The sequence below is a fragment of the Perognathus longimembris genome, chromosome 2 (genome assembly GCF_023159225.1).
Source record: "Perognathus longimembris pacificus isolate PPM17 chromosome 2, ASM2315922v1, whole genome shotgun sequence".
In the NCBI taxonomy this organism is placed as follows: domain Eukaryota; kingdom Metazoa; phylum Chordata; class Mammalia; order Rodentia; family Heteromyidae; genus Perognathus; species Perognathus longimembris.
The window spans coordinates 31,099,052-31,123,557 of NC_063162.1; the positions used below are offsets into that span (position 1 = coordinate 31,099,052).

A 24,506-nucleotide genomic window follows, 5' to 3' on the forward strand; every position below is an offset into this window, starting at 1 on the left:
TTACCATTGCAGTGGCAAAAATTGTATGTGAGCGAGTATTTCGAGCAGGCCTCATTGCACTGTCAAGAGGCGTGCTAGCAGTGTCCCGGCTCGGGTGTGACTGTGATGCAAAACCCAAAAAGCACGGGAGGGAGGCGCCTGGTGAGTGAATGAGCTTACCGGGCAGAAGCGGCAGGCAGAAGCGGCGGACGGAGCAGCAGAAGCAGCAGACGGAGCGGCAGAGAACCCGAGCAGCAGCAGTTTCACTCACCAGGGTAGACAAGTGGTGTGGAGGTGGATGTGGATGTGGAGGCCAGCAATGGTATTAGTGAAAAGTGCCGCGTGGCTACTCGCAGCAGTTCGGTTCGCGGAAAAAGGGCCGTCAGGACTGGGGATACTCCCAGAAAAAGGCGAAAAATAGATGGGAATTCCAGCAGTCCTGACTCTTAAGCCCTTCCCCAGTCACGGCACCATATATGTTAGGTTTTTAAAGTAGGTAGCTGGTAAAGGAGAACGCCACGCGGTATTCAGGCAGGAAAGAAAGTTTATTACCGAACTGCTGGCCTGTGGCCAAGATGATCCATGGCCGGAGAGAAGGGAGAGAGAGCGACCCCCACCCAGCCCTGCTTTATTTAGGGCAGGGGCAAGGGGTGTTGCCAGGTGGATTAGGAGGTGACCTCAGGGAAAGGGGAGGTAACTGCCTCCAGGTCTGCTGGTTACCCAGGTAACTGGGTGGAGACTTAATGAGGTGGGGGCATCTGCATGTAGCCCTCAGGGAGAGGACCTAACACTCAGGTGATGGTTGGAGACTTCCAGAAGTTAAAGAGATTAACTTCTTTCTTCCCATTTCTCTTTTGGGCTCTTTTATTTCACATTTTTCCCCACTCAAGTGACAAACTTAAATCTTGACATAGAGTTTAGGTGAAGAATAGAAGTGAGTAGCTAGTGGGAGGTAAGGGCTCATAGTGCCTGAAAGAAGGTAAAAAGATTTAAATTGCACATGAAAGGGGACAGCTGGGAAACTAAGCTGCTTTGGCATTTTTTGCCTCTTCCTGTTTCTCACCCTATCCAAGTGTAAGACCCACCCTCTTTTATTTCTCTAGGGACTAAGTGGATGTGCTATGTTTAATATGGTACATGCTAATTCGGCAGGAAACTTTTTAGGAAATGAATATTGCCTCTTTTTTTCTTTCATAGGATTCTGCTTCCCAGAAAGTTTTTGTGAGTACATTAAGCTCTAGTGTAATTGTGGAGAAGTAATAATGGATTGCTTTGTTTAGATGACAATGCACTTCCTGGAGTTCCTGGTGTGTTTGGTCCTGGGGATCCTGTACTCCCAGAGGAGCAGAGGGACGGTATCAGCTGTGAATCCTGAAGTAAACATGACTGTGGTAAGTTTTCGCAAGTTACATGCTTTTAAAATGCAAGCATGACAAATGTGGTTCCCTTAATTATAGTTATATAGCTGTATGAAAGCAAAACTGTGATCTCTTAATAGCTCATTAAGTTTTCTCCACTTCCTCTGAATCTTAGATTCTGGAATTAGTCATATTTATGAAATGAACTTCATGTGATTGTTGAAAACTCTGCACTTGTTAAGATAATATTTTTTTTTATCAATCTATTTTGTTCTTGAGTTTCACAGAGTTTCTTTAAAGAGGAGTAAACAAAGGGGTTACAGCTCCTTAAGAGCTTTTTTTACTGTAATGGCATCTGAAGGCGGGTGGGGGGGTGTCCCCCATCCCTCCAAAAGTTTACCACTCGGAAACAGTCTCAATTAAAAAGACGAATTTATTGGGGGAAGTTCTGGATAGACCGGTCTCAGGTTTCAGAAAAACATATAACACAAAAGAGCACAGTGGCACAGAGACTTACTTTCGGAAGATTTCCAAGTACCGACAAACCAATTCAGCTCCAATGGAGAGCTGAATTGGGACGCCATGGGGACCAGAGAAACAAGACTCAAACATGTGGCATGGTTTAATGGTGCCTGAGCTGGCCTGCCCCTAAATAGAGTCAAGTCAGGGGGCAGGGTTACAGGAAGTTCCCAGTTCCAAGCACTTGACTGACAGGTTCAGTAACCTATAGGCCATTTGCCCGCCCCTGTCTCTTGGGTCTCAGGAACTCGCATTACCTGGGGATGGGGCTTCCCTTCCTGTAGGAATCCAGGCATCAAGAATTGGGGCATGGACTGGGGGGTGGGGGGACTGGGGGGGGCGGACTATTGTTCACAGGGAGAGAGAATCTTCCCGGGCTTCTGAGTAGACAGGGTGGAGCCATCAACTGTGAAGCTCAGGGGCTGGGGAGATAGTGGAGATGGAGTCAGCTTCTGCCCTCTTTCGCTGGCCAGATCTGACGTTCATATTATATTCACTAATGGTTGTTTTAATGATAATTGCAACAAAGATCGTGATTAAGAATTTCTAGTGCCCATACTCTATCCCCAAAGTCAAAGTATCTGAAAAGAAGTCTAGGGGAAGTAAAAATAGACCCTTCATTATTTAATACATTTCACAGTTATTGTTCTCATGTCAATTAAAAATGTTGAAAATGTATTTGGGTCTAATATCAGAATGATACAGTTTACTAAAGCACACAATAGCTCTCAACTAGAGGATGAAGGTACCCAACTGAAGAATGAGTTTAGGAGTTGGAAAAATGAATAGCCTGATAACAGGGTCTTTTTTTTTTTTTTTTTTTTTTGCCAGTCCTCGGTCTTGGTTTCAGGGCCTGGGCACTCTGAGCTTCTTCTGCTCAAGGTAGCACTGTACCAGTTATACCACAGCACCAGTTCTGGCTTTTTCTGTTGATGTGGTATGGAGAATTCAAACCCAGGAATTCATGTATCTTATGCAAGCACACTAAGGCTAAGCCGCATTCCCAGCCCTGATAATGAGGTTTAAGATTAAGTTTTATAAAGAGAAAGAGAGAGACAGAGAGAGAGGGAGAAACAGAGACAGAGACAGAGAGGAGAGAGAGAGAAACAGAGAGAGAGAGACAGAGATCGACAGAGAGGCAGAGACAGACAGAGAGAAAGAGAGACACAGAGAGAGAGACAGAGATAGAGTCTGCTTTCGTTCTACTGCCCTGGATATTCTAGTGTAATTGTTATTAGTCTGTTGATGAAAAGGAATTGATAGATTTTTTTTGTTTTGCTGTTTGATTTCCTAGGATAGTACCATGAAAACAAGGCAGTATTCACTCATGTGTTTAAAAAGAAAAATAGTTTCTTTTTTATTTTTTGGTAGGTCATGGGATTTGAACTCTGGGCCTGGGTAATGTCACTAAACTCTTTCAGCTCAAGGCTAGCACTTTACCACTTGAGCAATAGGGCCACATCTGGTTTTCTGGTGGCTGTTTGGATATAAGTGTCTCATGGGTTTCCTGGAAGGGCTGGCTAAGAATTGCAATCCTCAGATCTCAGCCTCCTGAATAGGTAGTATTACAGGCCTGAGCTGCTGCTGCCTAATGAAAAAAGTTTCTTTTTGCCTGGTATGCAGGATAGAATGAAGGCCCATATATAATTACTACGGCAATATTAGATACACTTGGTACAGAATATGCTATAATGATGAAAACAAAGATTTAGTTTTATGTTGGACTGTTGGCAATGCTGAAGAGACACAAATATCAATAACAGTTGATTTCCTAAATAACAACCCAGAGATTGTTATTATGTGCTGTTTTATCCTTTGTCTGTTCATGAAGGAAATTGAACCAGATTCTATCCATAGATTCATGTTGTGTTTTCTCCTCCCAGATTCAAATGATAAGATACTGGGGATACCCTGGTGAGGAACATTTCGTAGAGACAAAGGATGGGTATATCCTGGGCCTTCACCGAATTCCTCATGGGAAAAAGAACCACTCTGAGCAAGGTATGGTGTTTCGTGTGGTGAGAGAGAAGAGCTCTTCAAGCTACCTTAACATTCATCAATTCAATTCTAGTCTCCCTCCAAGAAGTCATTCTTTTTTTTCAAAAACCAAAACTTTTAATTCCTATACACATCACATAGCTAGAAACTTTCCATTAGTTCCACATTACCATCAACTCTTTTTTTTAAAATAGCCACCCCTTCCTTGTTTTTATTTCTTGGAGTTCATTTTGAAAAATATTATTTTATATGATCATACGCACATAGCTAATGAGCCTTTGTGATCCTCTCCTAGGAATATCCTCCTTTAGTCTTACTCCCTGTGAATACCTACAGACCTATAAACTTTATCATGTTCGTGTTTGGTTTTTTTATTGTCTTTTATAATCCAGTGTATTCAACTTGTAGATTTATAGGCACATTCTACCACAAATAAAGGAAACCATGCAAACAATGTTTCTAAGGGTCTGGCTTACTGGGCTTAATATAAATTTTAAAAGTCTCTCAATCTCTTTATCATTCTTTCTGATGAAATAGTAGAATTCCATTCCACATTTATTTGATCCATTTTTCCACTGAGAGGTATCAAGAAGTTTTTTTTCCCATTTCCTTTTCTGAACATATTTTACTCCTTTTGCATGGTCATAGTTTAGCATAGTCTATCATTTTGAATTCTGCCTCTATTTTTTGTTATCTTCTTAGTCTTTTGCACAGTCACTATCCTTGTTGATGCCTGATTTATTACACTACATGGATTGCACTTTATTTTCCACTTGACAATTAGCTTATTGTTTTGCTACGATAAAGAATGAACTGAAAGCACAAGGAGCTATTTGTTTAGTTTGAATAATATGTCCTGTACTGTGCTTCATACTTTATTATCTTCCTTTTCTTCCTTTTGACTTTTACTTTATTTTTCTGTCCATTTTGGGGCTTATACTTGGGGGCTAGGCATTGGCTCTGAGCTTTTCTGTTCAAAGCTAACATTCTACCACTTTGAGCCACAGGTGGTTGGTTTTATTTTATTTTTATTTTTGGTTTTGTTTTAAGATGGTCTCACTATGGAGTCCAGGCTGGCCTTGAACCCTTTATCCTCCTACCATAGTCTCTCATTGCTATTGCTACAGACATGCCACACAATGCTGGCTCAGTGATCTCATTCATTCCATTGGACTATTGTTTATGACTCTGAGGCTCAGGCTGGCTAAACAGCTAATGAACATTTGTAGCTCTTGTAGATAGCACTCTCTCTGTATGTCAAACACTTGGTTCATAACTTTTCACAGAAGAATCTCACAGATCATTGTTTCCTATAGGGTCCATATTATCATATTCACTCTGCAGGAATGACAGATGTTTGAGTATTGTTAAAGGTATCTTGTCAAAGCTTGAGGAGAATCTGTTTTGAGCCCAGGTCTGTCTGACTCAAAGGTATATAATGTAAGCTATAGAGGGATAGTGTTTTGTTCCTGCAAATGTTGTTCTTTGCTCTGTCCCTAATGCAACCCATTTTATCTATATTGATTAATATATGTACACTATTTACAGAGGGATTTCCTTGGGATATTTCCATACAAGCATTTAGTGTAGTTTCTCATGCTTAAAAAGGTTTCTCATGCCTAACATATAGTTAGTATTGAATTAAGGTTTGTTTAGCTACTGAAAGGGCATAACACTCAAGGGAGTTTGTGTTCAGATTTCAGGGATTTTTACTTTAAATTTTATTCAATTTAAGTTTTCCATCTTTCTCTCTCTCTCTCTCTCTCTCTCTCTCTCTCTCTCTGTGTGTGTGTGTGTGTGTGTGAGAGAGAGAGAGAGAGAGAGAGAGAGAGAGAGAGAGTGTGTTCCAGGGCTTCAACTTGGGGTCTTGTGACCTTTCTTAAGCTTTTTCACTCAAGGCTGGCACTGTACCACTGGAGCCTGAGCTCCACTGCTATTTTTTGCTAGTTAATTGGATATAAGAGTCTCAGGGATTTTTCTTCCAGGTCTGACTTTGACCCTCATATTAAGTTCAAAAACATGAAAATATGGAAAGAAAAAGAGTAGAGAGATGGCAAAACACCATCATAGATAATGTCACGAAAAATCCTGTAAATGTAGGCTCCTATCCAAAGCTAGAGACTCACTCTGATTTATAATCTGAAGTGTTCATAGTGGATCTGAAAGAATGCTAGAATTTATCTAGTGGAGGCAGTTTGAAGGTAATTAATGTTGGGAGAAATGGTGAGAAATCAGGTCACAGTTGTAGGCAGCGAGGGAGTAGAGCCATGATCTCTGCTCAAAGATTAAACTGGGAGGAGATTTAGATTTGGTGTCTGCTACATACATTTATCTGGCCTGAGAAAGAGGGCATGGTGAGAGTGTCAGTGAATCAAGACACTGTTCTATGGTCTTAAGATAAGCACATCTGGCCATTTGGAGCTTACCCAAGTGCCTTTTGTTTCTATTACTTATTAGGACAGGAGGAAGGCTCTCTGACTACTTCCTGCAGAGGAGCAATATTTTCAGTGGTGGAGCACTGGATTAAAGGCCGAATTTCTGGTTATGTATCCCTGGCCCAGGAGCTGAGTGGCCTTGGTGATGAAGCCATTTGAAAAGAATATTGTCTAGTTGTTTTGGTGTAGATTTTTGTTAAAAAATGATCCAGATGTGAGAAAGAGGTTTTGGGGACGAGTTAATAATGTATGAACTTACTACATTTTTAGGAGTAATATAAGTAGGGGGCCTCAGTTTTGCTGCTACACAAGTCAACCCTCTGCAGAGTGGGAGTAGCCATCCCTGGAGTGGGTTGTTAATAATTCTCTGAGTTGGGAAGTGAGGACCTTGAGCTCCTTATGAGGTGCAAGTCTCACATATATATATATATATGCATATATATATTATACATGTGCATACACACACACACACATACACACACACAATCGTGTTATCCCAAGGAAACATTGGTTGAGGAAAGGGATTCCTAGTAGCAAAAAGAAAAAGAAATTATATGACTTAACTGTACAAGGATTTCCCATTGATAAAAGAAGCTCATGAGTATAACATGTCACCCTTAATATTTTAATTAGCTTTATTTTTTAGAGAAGTTTTTTTTTTTTTTTTTTGGCCAGTCCTGGGCCTTGGACTCAGGGCCTGAGCACTGTCCCTGGCTTCCTTTTTTGCTCAAGGCTAGCACTCTGCCACTTGAGCCACAGCGCCACTTCTGGCCTTTTTTTTCTGTATATGTGGTGCTGGGGAATTGAACCCAGGGCCTCAGGTATACGAGGCAAGCTCTCTTGCCACTAGGCCATATCCCCAGCCCCTAGAGAAGTTTTAGGTTAATAGCAAAGTTAATAAGCAGAACTGAGTGACCAAGGACTTAAATTTCTGACAATTCTGAATTGAGATAGCTTAAGCATAAATAGGCAGAGATTTTCCTTACCCCTTTCTTTTATGAATTTCAATTATGTATTTGTTATGGTTGCTAAATTTAAATTGACACATTTTGGTCACCCAAAGTTTAGAGTTTCATTGAGTTTACATAGTGTTTACATTAGAGTTTACATCAATCTATTCTATGGATTGTTAAACTTAGTAGTGTGGTATGGTATGAGTGTTCATAGCTTCACTGTTTTGAACTTTTGCTTTGTTCTGCCTATTTATTCTGCCTTCTTTCCCAATCTCTGGTAAGCCTTGATTTTTTCTGTCATCTAAGTTTTGTACAATATCATATAGATGGCAACCTTTTAGAGTGGTGTTTTCACACAGCAATATGGCATTTAAGGTTCTTCTATGTCTTTTCATGTCTCGATAAGTCATTTCTAATTAGTGTTATGTTTCACTCTGTTACATGGATATATCTATTGATTTAGTTATGGAAATGCATCTTAATTTTCAGTTTTTGCTTTTGTTTGCAAATCAAAGATGTTCTAGATAAGACAGGCATTTGCAGTTTCTGTGTGGAAAAAAATTTCAGTTCATTTTGGTATAGGCTCAAAGAACATGATTACAAGATTGTATGATAAGAGTAAGTTTGCTTTTTGCATTGTTGGCATACGGAAATAGCTATGTACGTATGATCACATAGATGAGGCTAAGCTAAATGAACTCCAAGATATGGGAATGAGGAGTTTATCATTGTTGGTGTTATATTTACCATGCTATGTGAAATTATTAATTTTTCTTTTGTTTATCTTCTCTGTGGTTTAGCCCCTGTTGTCACTATTTGACTTTGGTACACTGGGTATTATATATACGTTTGTCTGAATTAGGGAAGTGAAGGGGAACTTCAAAATGGTGAAAAAAAGGGTAAAAGGCAAACCAATGCAACAGTAATACTTACAAGATAGTATGTTCTAAACTAACTGAATATCTTGGTGTGGGGGTTTAGGGGGGAGGGAAGGTGTGAAAAAAAATGAGGGAGGAGGTAACCAGTTTGAGAAGAAATGTACTCACTAACTGTAATTGTAGCCTTTCTGTACCTTGAAAATGCATTTTTTTTAAAAAGGTTATTTGCTTCTGTAAGAAAGACCAAAGTGCTTTCAAAGTAGCTCTGCCACTTTGCTTTCCTACTAGCAAAGATGTGAATTTCTATTGTTCTGCCTCCTTGACAGCCATTGGTAGTGTCAGTGTTTTCAGCTTTTAGCTCTTTAGGTCTGTGGTGGCATCTCATTGTGGTGTGTTAGTATTTGATTTTCTTTTTGTCACAGGGTGTGTACTCAGGGGTGTCACACTTATCTTTCTAGCTCACTGGCTGATGCTGTCACTTAAGTCCAACATTTTAATGTGGGATGGAACCTCACAGACTTTCCTCCCCTAGTAGGCTTTTGACCCTTAATCTTCAGATCACAGCCTCATGTGTAGCTGGGGTTGCTGGTGCCTGACATTTACAACCATTTTGCTTGACTTGTTTACTTATAAATAATTGTAAGAAATGCAATTATTGGAACAAAATATAGAAATACATTGTCTGTTCTTAAAAAGAAGTAAAATATTTTTGAGGATTAAGTCAGTGTTTATTTTTCCAGACATGTTAAAGTAACATAGATTAAGCTGGGCACTGGTAGTTTATCCCTGTAGTCCTAGCTACTCAGGAGGCAGAGACCTGAGGATCATGGTTTAAAGGCAGTCCAGATAGAAAAGGTCACGAGACACTCAATTAACTGAGAAAAGGCTTGTAATAGAGCTATGACTCAAATGGCATAGCATAGGCCCAGGATACCTCCCCTGCCTCTTCCAAATACTTACCCATACAAAATAATCTGGTTTTGTTTCTAACTTGTAGATACTGTTTCCAACATATTTGGTGCTGTGTAATGGGAAATATCTCATTTTAATTTATTTCAATCATTATATGTTTTGGTAGTTTTTAAAACAATTCTGTGTTCATCAGATATCATATTTGTTTTGGAAAATAGTTCCCATCCTTAAACATTAATTTTTTTTCAGTTCACAAAACAGTTGTCTATCTTCAGCATGGTGCAGTAGGTGATTCCAGTAATTGGGTCTCAAACCTGGACAACAACAGCCTGGGCTTCATCCTTGCTGATGCCGGTTTTGATGTCTGGCTGGGGAATAGTCGAGGAAACACGTGGTCTCGGAAACACAAGACTCTCTCGGTTTCTCAGCATAAATTCTGGGCTTTCAGGTACATTGCAGTTGCTTGTGACTTGTGTTTGTTTCTGTGACACTTAAGAAGGCAGGTAAACAAGAATTCAAGAGGCCATCCAAAAATAATTCTCAAGCTGTATGAGTGAAGATACTAGCGTCTTTTGAATGTTTTAAACCTTGCAAAGAATTTAATACTGAATGTTAAGGTAAACTAGAAATTAGCACATTAATAATTAGATTCAGTTGGGTATTTTGGCATTCCTTGTGTGTTGGGATCTGTAGAGTCTGATACCCTTCCTGTCTTCCATAAACACATTTCCCAGGTGTTCATTTTTCTTCCTTTCAGAAATTCTTCTTTGTCTCTTACATCTGTCTCCCTCAATAGGTGACATATGACAGTGAATATATTACATGAAGCTCATATCTGATTATTTATGACATGGGAATAATGAACACCTATCTCATAATGTTTTTGGAAGGCTTTGTTACATGGAAGGGCCATGTAAAGAACTTCCCCAGAGCCGCTTTTCTGGTCTTGATGCCACACACGAACACACCCACATATTGATATGCACACACTCATAAACACTCATATACTCTACCTACCTTATTTTTGGCTACAGTTAGATTGATATTAGCAAAAGTCAGAATTGTGGATGTCTCTTGTCTTGCTGTCCATTTATACAACCAGAGTCTCTCCAGGGACACAAAATCAAATAATAAGAACTTCTACCAAAAGGCCTCTATCAGAGTAAATTTATTGTCTCCTGTTTGTGATAATGAGAAACTGGAATTGTATGCTAGTGATAAGTGTCATAAATGGGCAATGAGACTGTGATGCAGTAACATAATAAAATGTGACCATACAACTACAACTCCATGCACCAAAATGGATGAAACTAAGTATAGCCACTCAGACAGTACACAGAAAGATCAAGGTACTAGTTCTGTTTGAGAGGCATATATGGAACGGAATCCACAGATGTTTCTTTAGCCTAGGTAAGTTTTAGTTTCCTGCGCTCAGAGCTGGCTTACCCAGTTCATTATGTGACAATGCCTCAAGTTCCAAGTTTAGTATTTGTTTTGTCTTTTATTTATGTACCAGTTCAAACAAAAGAGTTCTTGTTTGTTTGTTTTTGTATTATAGTTTTGATGAAATGGCAAAATTTGATCTCCCAGCCTCCATTGACTATGTTCTGAATAAAACTGGCCAAGAGCAGTTGTATTATGTGGGTCATTCTCAAGGTACCACCATCGGTATGTATGTAGTAAGGACTTGTAAGTTGATATAATGGCTATAATACAGAGTTCACACTCATTTTTGTAACACAAATATGAGAAACTCACATGTTCAAATCTAGTTCTTTTTTTAATGCCAAGAAGAGATTATGGAAGGATCCAAGGATTTTGAAATTTCATCTTATATGGGAAATCAGATTTTGCTATAAATTGTTAAATATTGTATTTTTAGTTCTCTTCAAATTGAAAGGATTAATGTGACCCACATTCTTTTATATAATATTCCAGTAAAGCAATATAAGCATGTGGGAGGGGTGAAATGAGGGAAGTTTTCTAAGGTCAGAGACTTCAAAATGGAAACAAGTGGATATGCTAACTTTTAAAGTTCAGTGGAGAGTTTGGGGGTGTGGCTAAGTTCCAGAGCACTTGCTCAGCTTATGTAAAGCTCTGGGTAAGCCTTAGTACACAAAAGTTGTGTAAGTAAGTAACTAACTGAATAAATAAATAAAAAGAGAGAAGGGAAAAAAGAGGTAAAATTTAAGTTGAATACAAGTCTCAGGAGTTATAGTTCCTTTACAGTTTTAAAAATTTACATGTATATTTTATTTTAAGCTGCTTACAAAATGAATATGTTGTAGAAAAACTAAACCTAGAAAAGTTTTATGAAAATATATACATATCACCCATCATTCTAACAAGCAAATTACTCTAAGGAGACTCTAAGGACCTGCTTCATAATTCAATTAATTGCCCTCTTTGGCCTTCAAAATGTTTGAGTGCCCCTTGGGTGATTGCTGGCTATTTGTATGGTCTGTGAATTAGGGATGGAGGGCAGACCTGGAGATTAAAGAGATTGAGAGCATGGCTCCTAACATGTTACTGATTTAGAGTTCACATTGTTAAAGAAAATGAACAGATTTTGTGGATCTGCCATTCTGGAGCTCTTTCCAGGCCTTTGTATATTTAGATTGAAAACAGCACTTTGTGAATGCTTGATTTTCTAGTTTGATGAAATTCCCTGCTTGCAGGGCTTCATTTTGGGTGCTCTGTCTCCTCAGGCAGTGCCTCTGCACTGTTCCCTTGCTGCTACTCAAGGGCCTCCTGCATGATTCTTGATCTCTCCTCCCTTTTCTGAGGAGAAATGTCCTATAGGATGCAATTCCTTTTATCTTCCTTTTTGTTCCCACAGGCTTTTTAGGATTTTCACAGATTCCTGAGCTGGCCCAGAAAATCAAAATGTTCTATGCCTTGGCTCCTTTGATTTCACTGGATTTCAGTTTCAGCCCTGCAATCAAGTTCTCAGACGTCCCAGATGTTGCCATTGAGGTAATTGGCTGCCCCCCATCTTTTCCCTCCTCAAAGATTTCTTGTTTAGTTTGAAGCACTGCTCTTTGGAAGGAGATTCTGCTGTCCTCCGTGTTTTCTCTTAGTGAAGCGATGGGTTTCTCTTCTTTCTTTCACCCCTCCTTGCTATGACTGGGGACCTTTGGAGGCATAGCATTTGCAGATACTGCAGCTGTGGTACTCATTGCTAGCATGCTAGTCCAGCTCTCTACCAATTCCAGAGGAAATGCTATTTAATATGAGCCTGGGTAGCTTTTTATTCCAGGACATAAGTTCTTGTATAAGAGAGTGAGGGGAAATGGGAGACAGGATATGCACTATTTCCACAGGCCATCTTATGCACGCAAAGATGATCTAAAAAAATTATTTAATTGTTTTTTCCAATATGTCTACCACAGTTATCAGCCCTCAACATATAAATCTGCAGGCCAAAGTTCTATTCAATGGAGAAGCAGAATTCAAGAGAAGATATTCTTTTTTCAGTAATGGTGTACATTTATTTGGCAATGTATAGGGCATAATAATTCTTGTGCACAATGTGATATTTTTGATACACGTTCACTTGGACTTTTGATTGAATCATGAGTCTTTTTCTGTCACTCCTGGGGCTGGACTCAGGGCCTGAGCACTGTCCCTGGCTTCTTTTTGCTCAAGGCTAGCACTCTACCACTTGAGCCACAGTTCCACTTCTGGCCATCTTCTATATATGTGGTGCTGGGGAATCGAACCCTGGCTTCATGTATATGAGGCAAGCGCTCTTGCCACTAGGCCATATTCCCAGCCCCAAGAGAAGATATTTTAAGCCCTCTGTAAATGTAATGGACTTTATGTGTGTGTTACATGGTTTCTGCATTTTTTTTTGCCAGGTTAGGGGCTCAAACTCAGGGCCTGAGCACTGTCTCTGGTTTCTTTTTGCTCAAGGCTAGCACTCTACCACTTGAGCCACAGAGCCACTTCTGGCCTTTTCTGTTTGTGAGGAATCCAACCCAGGGCTTCATGCTTGCTAGGCAAGTACTCTACTGCTAAGCCATGTTCCAGCCCTGTTTCATGCATTTTTACACACATGTACACAATTGAAATGTTGCTCACAAAGCTACAGGATCATGCAACATGCAAGGTTCTTTCATTAAATATGGGTCCACATGTCGAAGCTTTCCTCTCTAAGATTATAATAGAAATGAACATTTCCTGATAACTTGCAAAGTCACAGTTCAAATGATTATATTAGTGATGGTGGTTCAAACCAACTTAGATATTCCTAAGCATGTATAAAAGTCTATCAGTATAATTATGTGTAGTGCATAATTCTGGATAATTATAATAAGCAACTCTCCCTAGCTCGTGTACTTATCTTAGCATGATTCTAATAATTATTTTACAGTGTACTCCTACTTATGAAAGGAAAGTTTGGTCTAATGGAGTATGCTGTTTGCTAGCAAAACCTCACAGCTCATAGTCACTGCAGCAAGTGGTTTCCCTGTACCACTAGGTTGTGAAAGAACACTGTACTCATCAAGCCTGAGACCGGTGGCATTTGTCCTCTCCAGGTCTACCCTTTTATACTTAGGTGACCACTTGTATTAGTGTGCTAAAGCTCAGAGGATAATTCTGCTCCATGCCTCTTCCCTACTGGTAGTTGTTGGCAATCTTTGGCTATTCCTGTTGGTGGAAGCATCATCCCACTTTTTGCCTTCCTCTTCTCTTGGTCTTTCCCTCTTTGTCTATCTATCTTCTTCTCCACATTTTCCCTCTCCTTGTGGCCACCCATTTTTGCCTGATTCTTGTATAAAGACCCTATCTCCAAGGAATCACTTTCTAAAATACTGGCAGTTAAGAACGCTGTGTCTATTTTATAAGGGAATAAAAATTGAATCCCTGAAACTGCCTTCCATTTCCAAGTGTCATGAGCAAGAAATAGATTTGATTTGAATACAGAAAGAAATTTATCCCATTTCCTGTTGCATGTTGTATGCCTTTAGAATGTAATGCTTGCCCTGATAGTACCTGATCACTGATTCCTGTATTGGTTAAGCATACTGTAGCCCGGGGTTGAAAAAAACTTCTTTTCTAAACGATTAGGCATGTCATCTGTTATCTTTTATAAGAATTCCACCTTTCCCTTGTAGAATGAAAATATCCAGCAGTAACACATTATGTGACTGTGTCAGTAAACGTTCCATGTATGCTATGATGGGAGCAGAAGGATGAGGGTGAAAGAGATTAATTAATGGAAACAGAGTTTGCAGTTAGGAGACTGAGAATGTTCTGGAAACAAATTGTTGCATAATAGTGCAAATATACTTGCTGCAAGTGATCTGAGCACATAAAATGATTAAAATGAAAAAATTTCCATTAAACATTTTTTAACGTTAAACATGCAAAAAGAGCGCTAGCAAATTCCCAGCAGGGGTGTATGTGGCTCATATTGATGCATATGTGCACAGGTCTAGAATGGTGCTGATCAATCCCAACATGCACAATCTGCAAGTCGCTACCAGCCATCATGGAAAACTGTCTGGGGTTGGCTCTGGGACCAAGGGTCCTTAATCTTGCTCTTGTAAACTTCTGCTATAAACATATTTAATTGTCTGCATTTTCACTCTGAAAATCCAATTCCATGTCTAACATACCTGAATTTGTTGAGTATCCTGGTTTGGATGTTGCCTTGTCTCCGTTTTGCTCCTGAGGCTACTGAAGGAGACATTTGTGGTTCTGGGCATCAGCAGGAAGGTGGGAAGCTTCCATCTGAGAAAGAAATGCTGAGATAAACTTGGTTTCTTTTCTTATTTTTTTAATTTGGCTTATTTATTGTCAAAGTGGTGTACAGAGGGGTTATAGCTTCATACATAAGGTAATGAGTACATTTCTTATCAAACTTGTTACCTCCTCCCTCACTTTTCTCCTACCTTCTTCCCTCCCAAATTCTCTTCTCCTGCCCCTGTGAAATGTACAGTTGGTTTACAGCATATAGTTTTGTAAGTATTGCTGTTGCACTAGTTCATGTTTTACCCTTTGTCTCTCCATTTTGAAGTTGCTTTTCCCTTCCCTACTTCTGATAAACATGTACACAATACACAAGGTACCAAAATCAGTTACAGTGATTTCAGGCATAAAGACATTTGGGTCTGTGCTTCTGCATGGAGTTGTGGAAGCTTCCATCCCAACAGGAAATGCTGAGATAACGGGGGATTCTTTGTGTTTTCTAGGACATATGTGGGCACAATGAATTCCTTCCGGAAAGTGGAGTCTCGAAGTGGCTCAGCACCCACTTTTGCTCCCACGCTATTCTGAAGGAGCTTTGTGGAAATTTCCTTTTCCTCCTGCTTGGATTTGATGAGAGGAATTTAAATATGGTACGTTTAGTGACACTTAGAATTGATTTAAACTTTCTATGTTTTTTCCTTTGAATGTGCTTATTTGGGATGAGGTAGAGGACACAATAATGACCTTGTTAGAGATCTGAAAGTTCTTTCTTTCAAGAGGAACAAGAATGATTTTCAGCCAGTGGTTATGGTGGCATCTGTCCTCATAGTTGCTTTTATCTCGTGTGGAGAGTTGAATAGGAGGAAATGTCACAATTTATGCCATTATATTTATATATTTCTTTTAACAAAAGTGTGTATTACAGTTTGTAGTTTCCATTATATATAAACAAATACATACTTCTTTACATTCATGTATATACATGTACATATGTGTTAATAGATGCACATACATATATAGATATGTGTATGTGTATATTAATAACAAATACATATTGAAGAAGTTCTTATAGATATATGCTTTATATGTATTTACTTTTTCTATTAAATGCAAATCGTTGACCAGAAATAACCTTTTTATATTCCTATGTTCAGTTAGACATGATGAATTCTGAAAATAGTTTATAAAAGTCTGAAACAAAGTGAGACGTTATGGCCCTATGTATAATCCAAGGATTTGAGAGACTAAAGCAAGAGGATCATGAGTTTGAGACCCCCCAGGGCTACTTAGTAGCTTTTGTGTCAAAGAAATAATTCTATAGTAAGGGCAAAGGTAAATCCTTTCTTTCTTATTGTTAAAGGAAGCTTGATTGTCATTTAAAATTTTGAAAGTTTAGGAGACAATAAAGAAGAAAATGAAAATGTCCTGTGATTGCAAACTATATTGTTCCATACCAATCCAATGCATATTCATCATTTATTGGACATATTTATAATCAAACATTCTTTTTCATGCTAATCCCATATATTTGAGATTGTAGCTCTGTAGTTTTTAATTCTTTGAAGGACAACATGTGTTGACATTTAGTATGACTTTAATGGTCTGTTCATTCTTTAATTTGTCATGTTTCTCATTCAGTCGAGAGTGGATGTGTACGTGGCACACAATCCTGCTGGAACTTCTGTACAAAACGTGTTACACTGGAAGCAGGTAGGCATTTTAGGAGTATAGCTGGATTTGGGTAAACTGAGATGTTGGAAAGTGGCAAGCATTGGCTGATGTGCCTCTCTCTCCAGCTTTTCTCACACTGAAAGACAGTTTTTTTAGAAGTCTCATGTGGTTTCATTCCTGTGTTTGTGTTGTCTGTGTTTCCCTGTGTGATCCACCAATGCTGATGATGAGGTCACCAAACAGCTTTGAGCTTTGTCTTCTGTCTTCTTTCTCTCTTCCCCTGCCTTCTACTTTGTTTGCCTCTCATTTACTATTTCCTTCTTACATGCCTTTCCTCCCTTTCCATCTCATGTTCATTCAATCACAGATTTATTTTAATTCTGTGTTGTTTCATAAAGTAAGATTTGGGAGTAGCAATGGAGATAGGAGCTGTTATTTCTGCTGTCGCCTATGAACACAATATGTTTGGAATGCCACCCCAAGCATGAGCATGGAGTGGAATCACTAACTTTGAAATTCGAATCTTGCTCATTCAATCAAAAAGGTAATGCATACCTGCTCCAGATCATATATTAGCAAAATAGGAACATTACTTAATAATCGAAATAATTTACATATATACATTCACAAATTAAAGTGTGTATTTAGAGTTATTAGATATCTCTATATTCTGATATTTATGCATAATAGTATAGACACAAATATACATAGCAGTAGATATTCAAATATATTATTTTTTCCTATTTTTTTCTTCCTTGAAAATATGTCAGGACAAACCATTCAAAAAGCAACACTTACAAAACCATTTGGTGAAAACCAACTGCACAACTTTTGGGGGGAGAAGGAGAGAGGGAAGGGGAGGGGGGAGATGGGGGAAAATAAGGAGGAGGTAACAAGTAGAACAAGAAATGTACTCACTTCCTTTCATACGAATCTGGAACCACTCTGTACCACACTTGGACAATAAAAAAAAAAAGAAAACATGTCAGGAGTTTATTTGCAACGCAAGGTATCATTGAGATTTTTTCCAGGCAATTTTATCGTATATGTAAAATAATTTACAATTAAATTTTAAACAACCTTATTATAATTGTTCCCAAATAAAAGTTTCAAGCTTCAGGGAGTCAATTGGGCAGGCTGATTCAATGGATTAGTAATTGTTTTGTTTGATTGATTGTCTGTATGCATGTTTGATTGTTGGCACTGAAGCTTTACTCAGAGTCTTGAGCTTCTATTTGGCTTTTTATTTTATGCTTGACCTTCTTAGTTTAAGGATGGAATATTCTTCCCAGGCTAACGTAGAATCTAGTCTTCAGTTATCAGCCTCCTGAATAGTTAGTATTATAACAGTAGACTGGATTGCTTTTGAAAATGACATCTTTAAAAAAATGTTTGTTTTGAATGTTATTTGGGTTTGTACTATTGTGTACAAATGCAGGCTTTAAAAAATAGAGACTTCTGGGGGAAATGATGGAATGAGGGAGAGTGACATTTATCAAGATCCATTATTGCTGTTATGGAGAATCATGCCTATAATAATTGCTACTCAGAAGGCTGAGATCTGAGAGAGTCAAAGCTAGCCCAGGCAGAAAAGCCCTGTGAAAAATTTATATCCAATTAACCACCAGAAATCCAGAAGTAGAGCTGTGGTATCAAGTGTTAAGAGTCCTACCCTTAGAAGAAGTGGGTAGAGATAGTGCCCAGAATCTGAATTCAAGCTCCAGGTCCGACAACAACAGAAAAAGAGGCATTGGAATCCTAACCATTTATTCAACTGAAACCCCGTTTTGCAAATAAATACTTAAAATGAAATGTAATTATTAAAACAAAACAAAATGTGAGACTACTAGGGATGTAGCAACTCCTATTCATTTGCACTGGAGAAACTACTGGTGAATTATTCATTCCTTTTTTAAATTATCCTTAACTATTTTGATAAAGGGCTGTTTATGATCTTTGAGAGTATTATTGAGGTGTAAATAACCTGGTGATACTCAATGATTACAACTTAATAAATTCTGCCTTAGTTGTACACTAGCAAAATCATTTTCAATGAAGATAATGAACTTACCATCCATCCTCCAAAATGTTCTCACGCCTTCAATTCTTCCTCCTCTGCCCCTCCTCCCACTCCAATAACTCATTTGCTATATGTCACTTTAGGTTAGTTTGCCTTTTTTTTTTTTTTTAGCATTTTATGCAGTCATAGGGAATATGTTTGTCTAGCTTTTTCACTCATCATAATTGGTTTGAAACTTGCTAAATTCTGTATATCATGTGTGTGTACTTGTTATGTAGTGAAATTTTGCTCCTGAAATCTGTATTTCTGAATAATCTGCCTAGAAGATTCTTCTACCTAATCATCTGTGGGATATTCTGGTGTGGAATATCACTGCAGACTTAGTCACCTACTTCAGAGTCCTGTCTACTGGAACTATGGCTTTAACATTACTGACCTGAGCTCTCTGCTGTGGATCAGCTATAAGGAGTCATTTCCTGGCCTCAAGATCTTAGCTGGTAGAGACTGGAAGGCAAAATATCAAGAGTTTGTTGTGGCTTAGAAAAGGAGCCTCTGGAATGGAAATTGTTCCTTCCATGCTGGCAGAGTTCACTTAGCATTTAAGCAGTGGCCTAGGCCTTTGAAAGTTCTTATATTGACACATGGGCTTCTTTTAGGCTATCTCCTTTAGTTACACTTCAGTTTATCACCTCTTATTTTCCTTAGATATCCTAACAAACTCCTTCCTCTACATTGCTGAACATTGTTAACTCCTACCTAATAGACTACGTGTTAGGCCCAATTTCTGTTACCTGAGGACTGCATGCACTCCAGAGATGCAAGGAGGAAGACTGAGCTAGGCTGAGGGCCAGGGCCCAGCTACTATCCAGTTTAGTGGTACACACCACCCCTTGGCAAAGCTCCCGATGACCTCCCTAATTTCACCAGCCCTAGCTTTGGGAATACTGAAATCCCAGACAGCATAGAACTTTTTTCATTTATGTTACAGAATGATATCATTTCACTCTATGGTGTTCCAGTCACACTCTTTGGTGTCCATGTCACTGGATACTGTGTTCATGCGAGAGTGGTTGTCTTAGCCACAAGCTTCTTCCTGAATTGATTGCACACCCTTTTGTCCAGCTACTGAGCAAGTCAAAGGCTGCAGTCTAAAGTCTCTTTCCTAGCTGTGATAGGGGCTTTTGTTTCTCTCTAATCATCCTAGAAAGTGCCTGATGATGACTTCTAAAGTCGTGATTCCCAGCAGTAATCTGGACTTTTTCTCTTCTGTGTACTGGTCCGGGCCTCTTTCTGTATAAGGGCTGTTTCTTCAGGTTCTCCCTTGGTGTTTCATCTTGTGGTCTTTGGCTAGGGACCAACACTGTGTCCAGGAGCTTGCTCGGAGAGGCTTCCTCTGAGGTGGGAAGGACCTGGACTGGCAGAGTGCAGCCTTCTGTTTCAGGGAGCATTTTGAAGAGTCTTCTCGTACGATGTTGGGGTGCCTGTTAAGGCCTTTTTATTCACAGTATGTTCTTAGGGTTAATTTTTGCTAAATAAGGCACAGATTCATGACCCTCGAACCTAATCCACACCAGTGCTTTCAAATTTAGAGCATATCTTCCTATTTTCTTTATGAACTAGATGAGCTTCAGAGATTGCCAAAATTTAGCTTGTGGGCATTAGCTCATGTTCCTTAGTCCTGTGTAGCCCCCGAGGTACTTGCTCCTCTGGAGTGGATGTCTGGCTTAACTGACCTTTGTAGTATTATTCACAGCTACTTAAGGTCTTAAAAAAACACACAGAGATTATTGGGCATATCTAAGACCTGTTCTGAATCTCTGGGTGGGTTTGTGCGTATATGTTTGTGTGTGTTTATATATTTGTGTATGTGCACATGTGTATATAGGTGTGTACATATGTATGTATAACACATAGAGACACATACATATGTTTGAAATAAGATTATGCATAAGTAAAATCATCATCTCTAAACACAGGAACATTCAGAAAGATGTACCAATAGGCAATCTTGTCATTGTGTGGACATCGCAGAGCTTCTTTTGAAACACTGGCATCTATGATATTGCTCAGTAATGTCATATCAGTGTGCTGTAGTAGTATGTCAGTCTATCAGTTCTGAATTGTCACCACAGTTATGTATCAACATATAAAACCACTACTTCTTTCAAGAAACCGAAGAGGAAAGTTTTACTAGAAAAGTTTTGTGTAAAAAAATCTTACTTTGTGCTAGGCCTAGAGGCACAGACCTAAAATCCCAGTTGCGGAGGAATCACAGGGAGGAGGATTGTCGTATAAGGTGGGCCCTTCGCTAAAAGTGTTGAGGATACAGAAAATCCTCTAAAGTAAAATAGATTGGAGGCATGCCTGAAATGGAAGAACACTTGCCTATAGGAATTAAATGTAAAGCCTTGGGTTCAAAGTCCAAGACTACCAAAATAACAATAATGATCATAACAATAAAGTATTAACATAACAGACATAAACATGGACACAGTGAAATTCAAAACATTTGTAACTGCTGTCATTTTAGATAAAAATCACAATTTTTCCAAGCATACAGTGAGAAATTAAGCCATAATGTAAGGCAGAATGGATTCATTGCATTTTCTTTTAACTCACAATTTGGAAATCAAGATTATATTTGGGGGTTTTCCTGAAGGAAGAGATGAAAGCTTGGTGGTCAACATACAACATGGAAAGAATCCAGGAAATGAAAAAGCATCTCAAGAAGGTGACAAAGACTGGAGTGTCAGGACCCCAAAACTCCCAGGCAAGGAAGGGAAAGCTTTGGTGATTTGGGGGCTCTCTCCTTAGCTTTGGATGGAAATAGCAATGTAGCCATTTCCAAGTCCCAAAAAGCCCACTGGGTGAGCTGCTTGCTAATGTGTCTCAATTTAGGAAACAGAGATGCAAGCTCCAGGATCCCTGGAGAAGTTGCCAGATTGAACACATAATAAAATAAAATAAAATCCCCCTGGTTAGAATTCACGCTTCACTTTCACACCCATGACAAAAGCAAGGGCAGCTTTTTTTCTTCATCTCGCATCAAGCAGCAATCTTTCAGAAAGCTGGAAATCTCACTTGGTGTGTTTTTCTCCGCCTTGCCACAGATTCTCAAACTTAACCCAAAGACATTCCTGAATTGTAAGGAAGTCAGACCATTTATCTTCCCGAAGCAATCCTGGCATCTTAGCTCTAGCTCTCTCTCTGAGAGACTCCGTGCTGGGAAAATACAGTCCCTGTCCCCTCGACTGTAAGGGCTGTTGCTCACCAGCTAGAACGAGGTTTTTCCCAAGAAAAGAGAATTATGTTCCCTTTGCTCCATCACCAAGAAGAAAATAAAACCCAGATTCTCACAAATAAAAAAAAAAGATTATATTTGGATGTTGGTATAACACTCAAATATGAAGACCTAGATAACTTTAATGATCTCTAATGATATCTCTACTTGTTGAATTTCTTACTTCTCAAATTGTCTTCCTTTTAGCTTGCAAAATTTCATAGGTTTCAAGCCTTTGACTGGGGAAGCAGTGACAAAAACTACCTACACTACCACCAGGTAAAGGTTTCTCTGTTTTAATGGAAATGAACCCCCAAAATAACACATCTATGAAACTGGCTTGCCTTACTGGGGTTATGGCTATGCTTAGCTACTAAGGGTTGCCTAGGTAGTACTTGATTTCCCTTCATCCTCTCCAGAAGCTCACAGGTTTGGTGTTGTGGACCAAACTTTCTCTCTCCATTCTTCCCTTGACTCTAAGTAAGAGCTACAAGTTATTAAGAGTGAGCATGAGCACAGACACTACAGAATCAAGTAGTTTTAGGTCTATCACAGGCTCACTAGCTGTGGAGTCCTGGACTCTGTGCGAGCCCTTCCCTATATAGATAGAATTAGTTTCTTTATGTACCAAGCACACTAATGTGTGAGCTACTTTATCTGTGTTTTCTTATTTAGTACACACACCATCCCTTTGACCCACAGCTAGTTACTTTTGACTTAAAGATGCAGAAATTGAGGTTGAATTGTTCTGCCTTGTCTCTCCTAACCAAAAGGAGAAAGTAGGAGGGTCTATCTCAGTGACTCTGCCCACCTACTTTGGCCTCCAGTTCTCTCTGTCCACTTCAAGAGAGCAGGGCTTCCCTTGTCTGGCTTTCAACAGGCCCTGCTGATTAAGTCCATTGTAGCAACTCTGTAGCTTGCTTTGTTTACTCGGGGGGTTGGATTTCTTTTTGTCTGAATGACAACTTGAAAAGAGTTCACCTAGAGTTATTCAAATCTAATTTAGTAATTCTCATATCAGATTTATTGGATAGTGTTTAATGGAGATTGTTTATAGTTGTCTTAAAATTTTTAATCATCCTTTGTTTCTTTTTTTTTTTTTTATTGTAGCCTTCCCCTCCCAAGTACAATGTGAAAGACATGCCCGTGCCTACTGCCTTGTGGAACGGGGCTCAGGACTCTGTGGCAGATGCTGGTGATGTTCGTACCTTACTGCCTCAGATCACCAACTTGCTCTACCACAAGGAAATTCCTGACTATAATCATATGGACTTTATCTGGGGCTTGAATGCCCCCTGGATGGTGTATGATGTAATGATCACTCTGATGAAGAAATACCAGTGAGAGCCAGAGATCATTCATAGGAAAAGATGTTTGCTTAATTGTTGTAAAATGATTTTCTATTCTTAATTCTTTGATACATTTATTTGAAAGAAAATTTGTTATAATAGATTACCTATTCTCATTAGCTAGAATTAGAAGCACACAGTAGCTTTCTGTGTTCTAATTATGCATATACATGATGTTAGGGTCTCAAACATAGTGGCATCTTTGTATTCTATTAAAATACTACAGTGGTATGAAAATGTTAGGAGTCTCTGTTTCTTCTCATAATTAAAAATATACCCATTTGCCTTTTTTATGCATACTTCAGACAATTTAACTTCTTGGAAAATTTTTAAATGTTGATAGTTGATAATCTGTCACTAATTTAAATGCAATATAAACAGTACCTAGCTCTTATCATCTTTCTTTAATTAGACAAGCTTTTGAGTATAATTAACTTGTACTTGAGTATCAAATGATATGTTTTATGTTTTTATGTACTAAATAACTTGTCAAATCCAATTGTATCTGGGCAATTTTAAATCAAACTTAAGTAATGGTTCAACCTAAACAAAGTAGTTTTCTAGGGTCTTCAAATAAAGATTATCCTGATTTTCAAGGTCTATGTGATAATATTAAACACTTATGAAGTTCATTATTTTTGAGTCACTATAACTGAGTAGCTTGCAGACATGCAGTGAGCTGTCTACAGAAGAAAATTATGTGAGAAAAATGTTTTACAGAGAGAATAAACCACCACTCTTCTCCCTAATATAATGGCTTCTGAACCAGTCCCATAAGCTTGGCCCTGTCCATGTGAAGCCAGTGCCCATGAGAAGTGTCCAAGTTCATTTACTGTGGGACACGCCTGCCCCTATGCCTTGCATCATGAAGAGGCGATTCTAGCTGGCCCCGCCTCCCAGCCTTGGGACCATGTGTAGCCAAGATGGCGCCTGGTGGTGAACCCAGAGGCGGTCCTGTGGGCCATGACATAGATGTAGGCCGCACCTTAGGGAGGTCCCTTGTAGCTCCACCCTAATGGACAGCTCAGGCATCAAATCCCAGTCCCTACGTAGGTGCATGTGCCCCTCCCCTTCCGCCGCCCTCTGACCCCCTTAAAAGAACAGCTCATTGCTGCCATTAAACGAGTCTTAGCGCTGACTGGCTCCCGGACTGTCTGTGTGTCCTCTGTCGAGAGGGGGGCTGGGGTGGCAGTCTGTCGGCCCTTTCCTCTTCTTGGCCGGACCGCATGGGGCGTATTTTCTCATCTCTCCTGCAGGACAGGAGAGCCCGGGAGGCTAAAAATCCCCGACATTTCTGGCACCCTATGTGGGGCAAGAAGCATGACCAGGTGAAACTGTCGGCGGGCCAGGCCAATCGGATTCCAAGGTGAGGGACCCCGAAAAGATGGGGCATGCTCAAACCCAGCATGATGACCAAGTGCTCAAAGCGCTGAACTTCATGCTACAAAACGTAGGTT

General features: G+C 39.3%; 1 protein-coding gene across 1 annotated transcript; it reads left to right on the forward strand.

Moving 5' to 3' along the window:
• Positions 1–1,259: 1,259 nt before the first annotated feature.
• LOC125346303 (lysosomal acid lipase/cholesteryl ester hydrolase-like) lies at positions 1,260–23,057 on the forward strand. The gene is made up of 9 exons (XM_048338744.1): positions 1,260–1,370; positions 3,740–3,857; positions 9,282–9,480; positions 10,591–10,700; positions 11,872–12,008; positions 15,233–15,379; positions 16,368–16,439; positions 21,908–21,979; positions 22,811–23,057. Exons 1-9 carry the CDS (start codon positions 1,260–1,262, stop codon positions 23,042–23,044), a joined length of 1,200 nt encoding a protein of 399 aa, XP_048194701.1. The 3' UTR covers positions 23,045–23,057.
• The last annotated feature ends 1,449 nt before the right edge of the window (positions 23,058–24,506 follow it).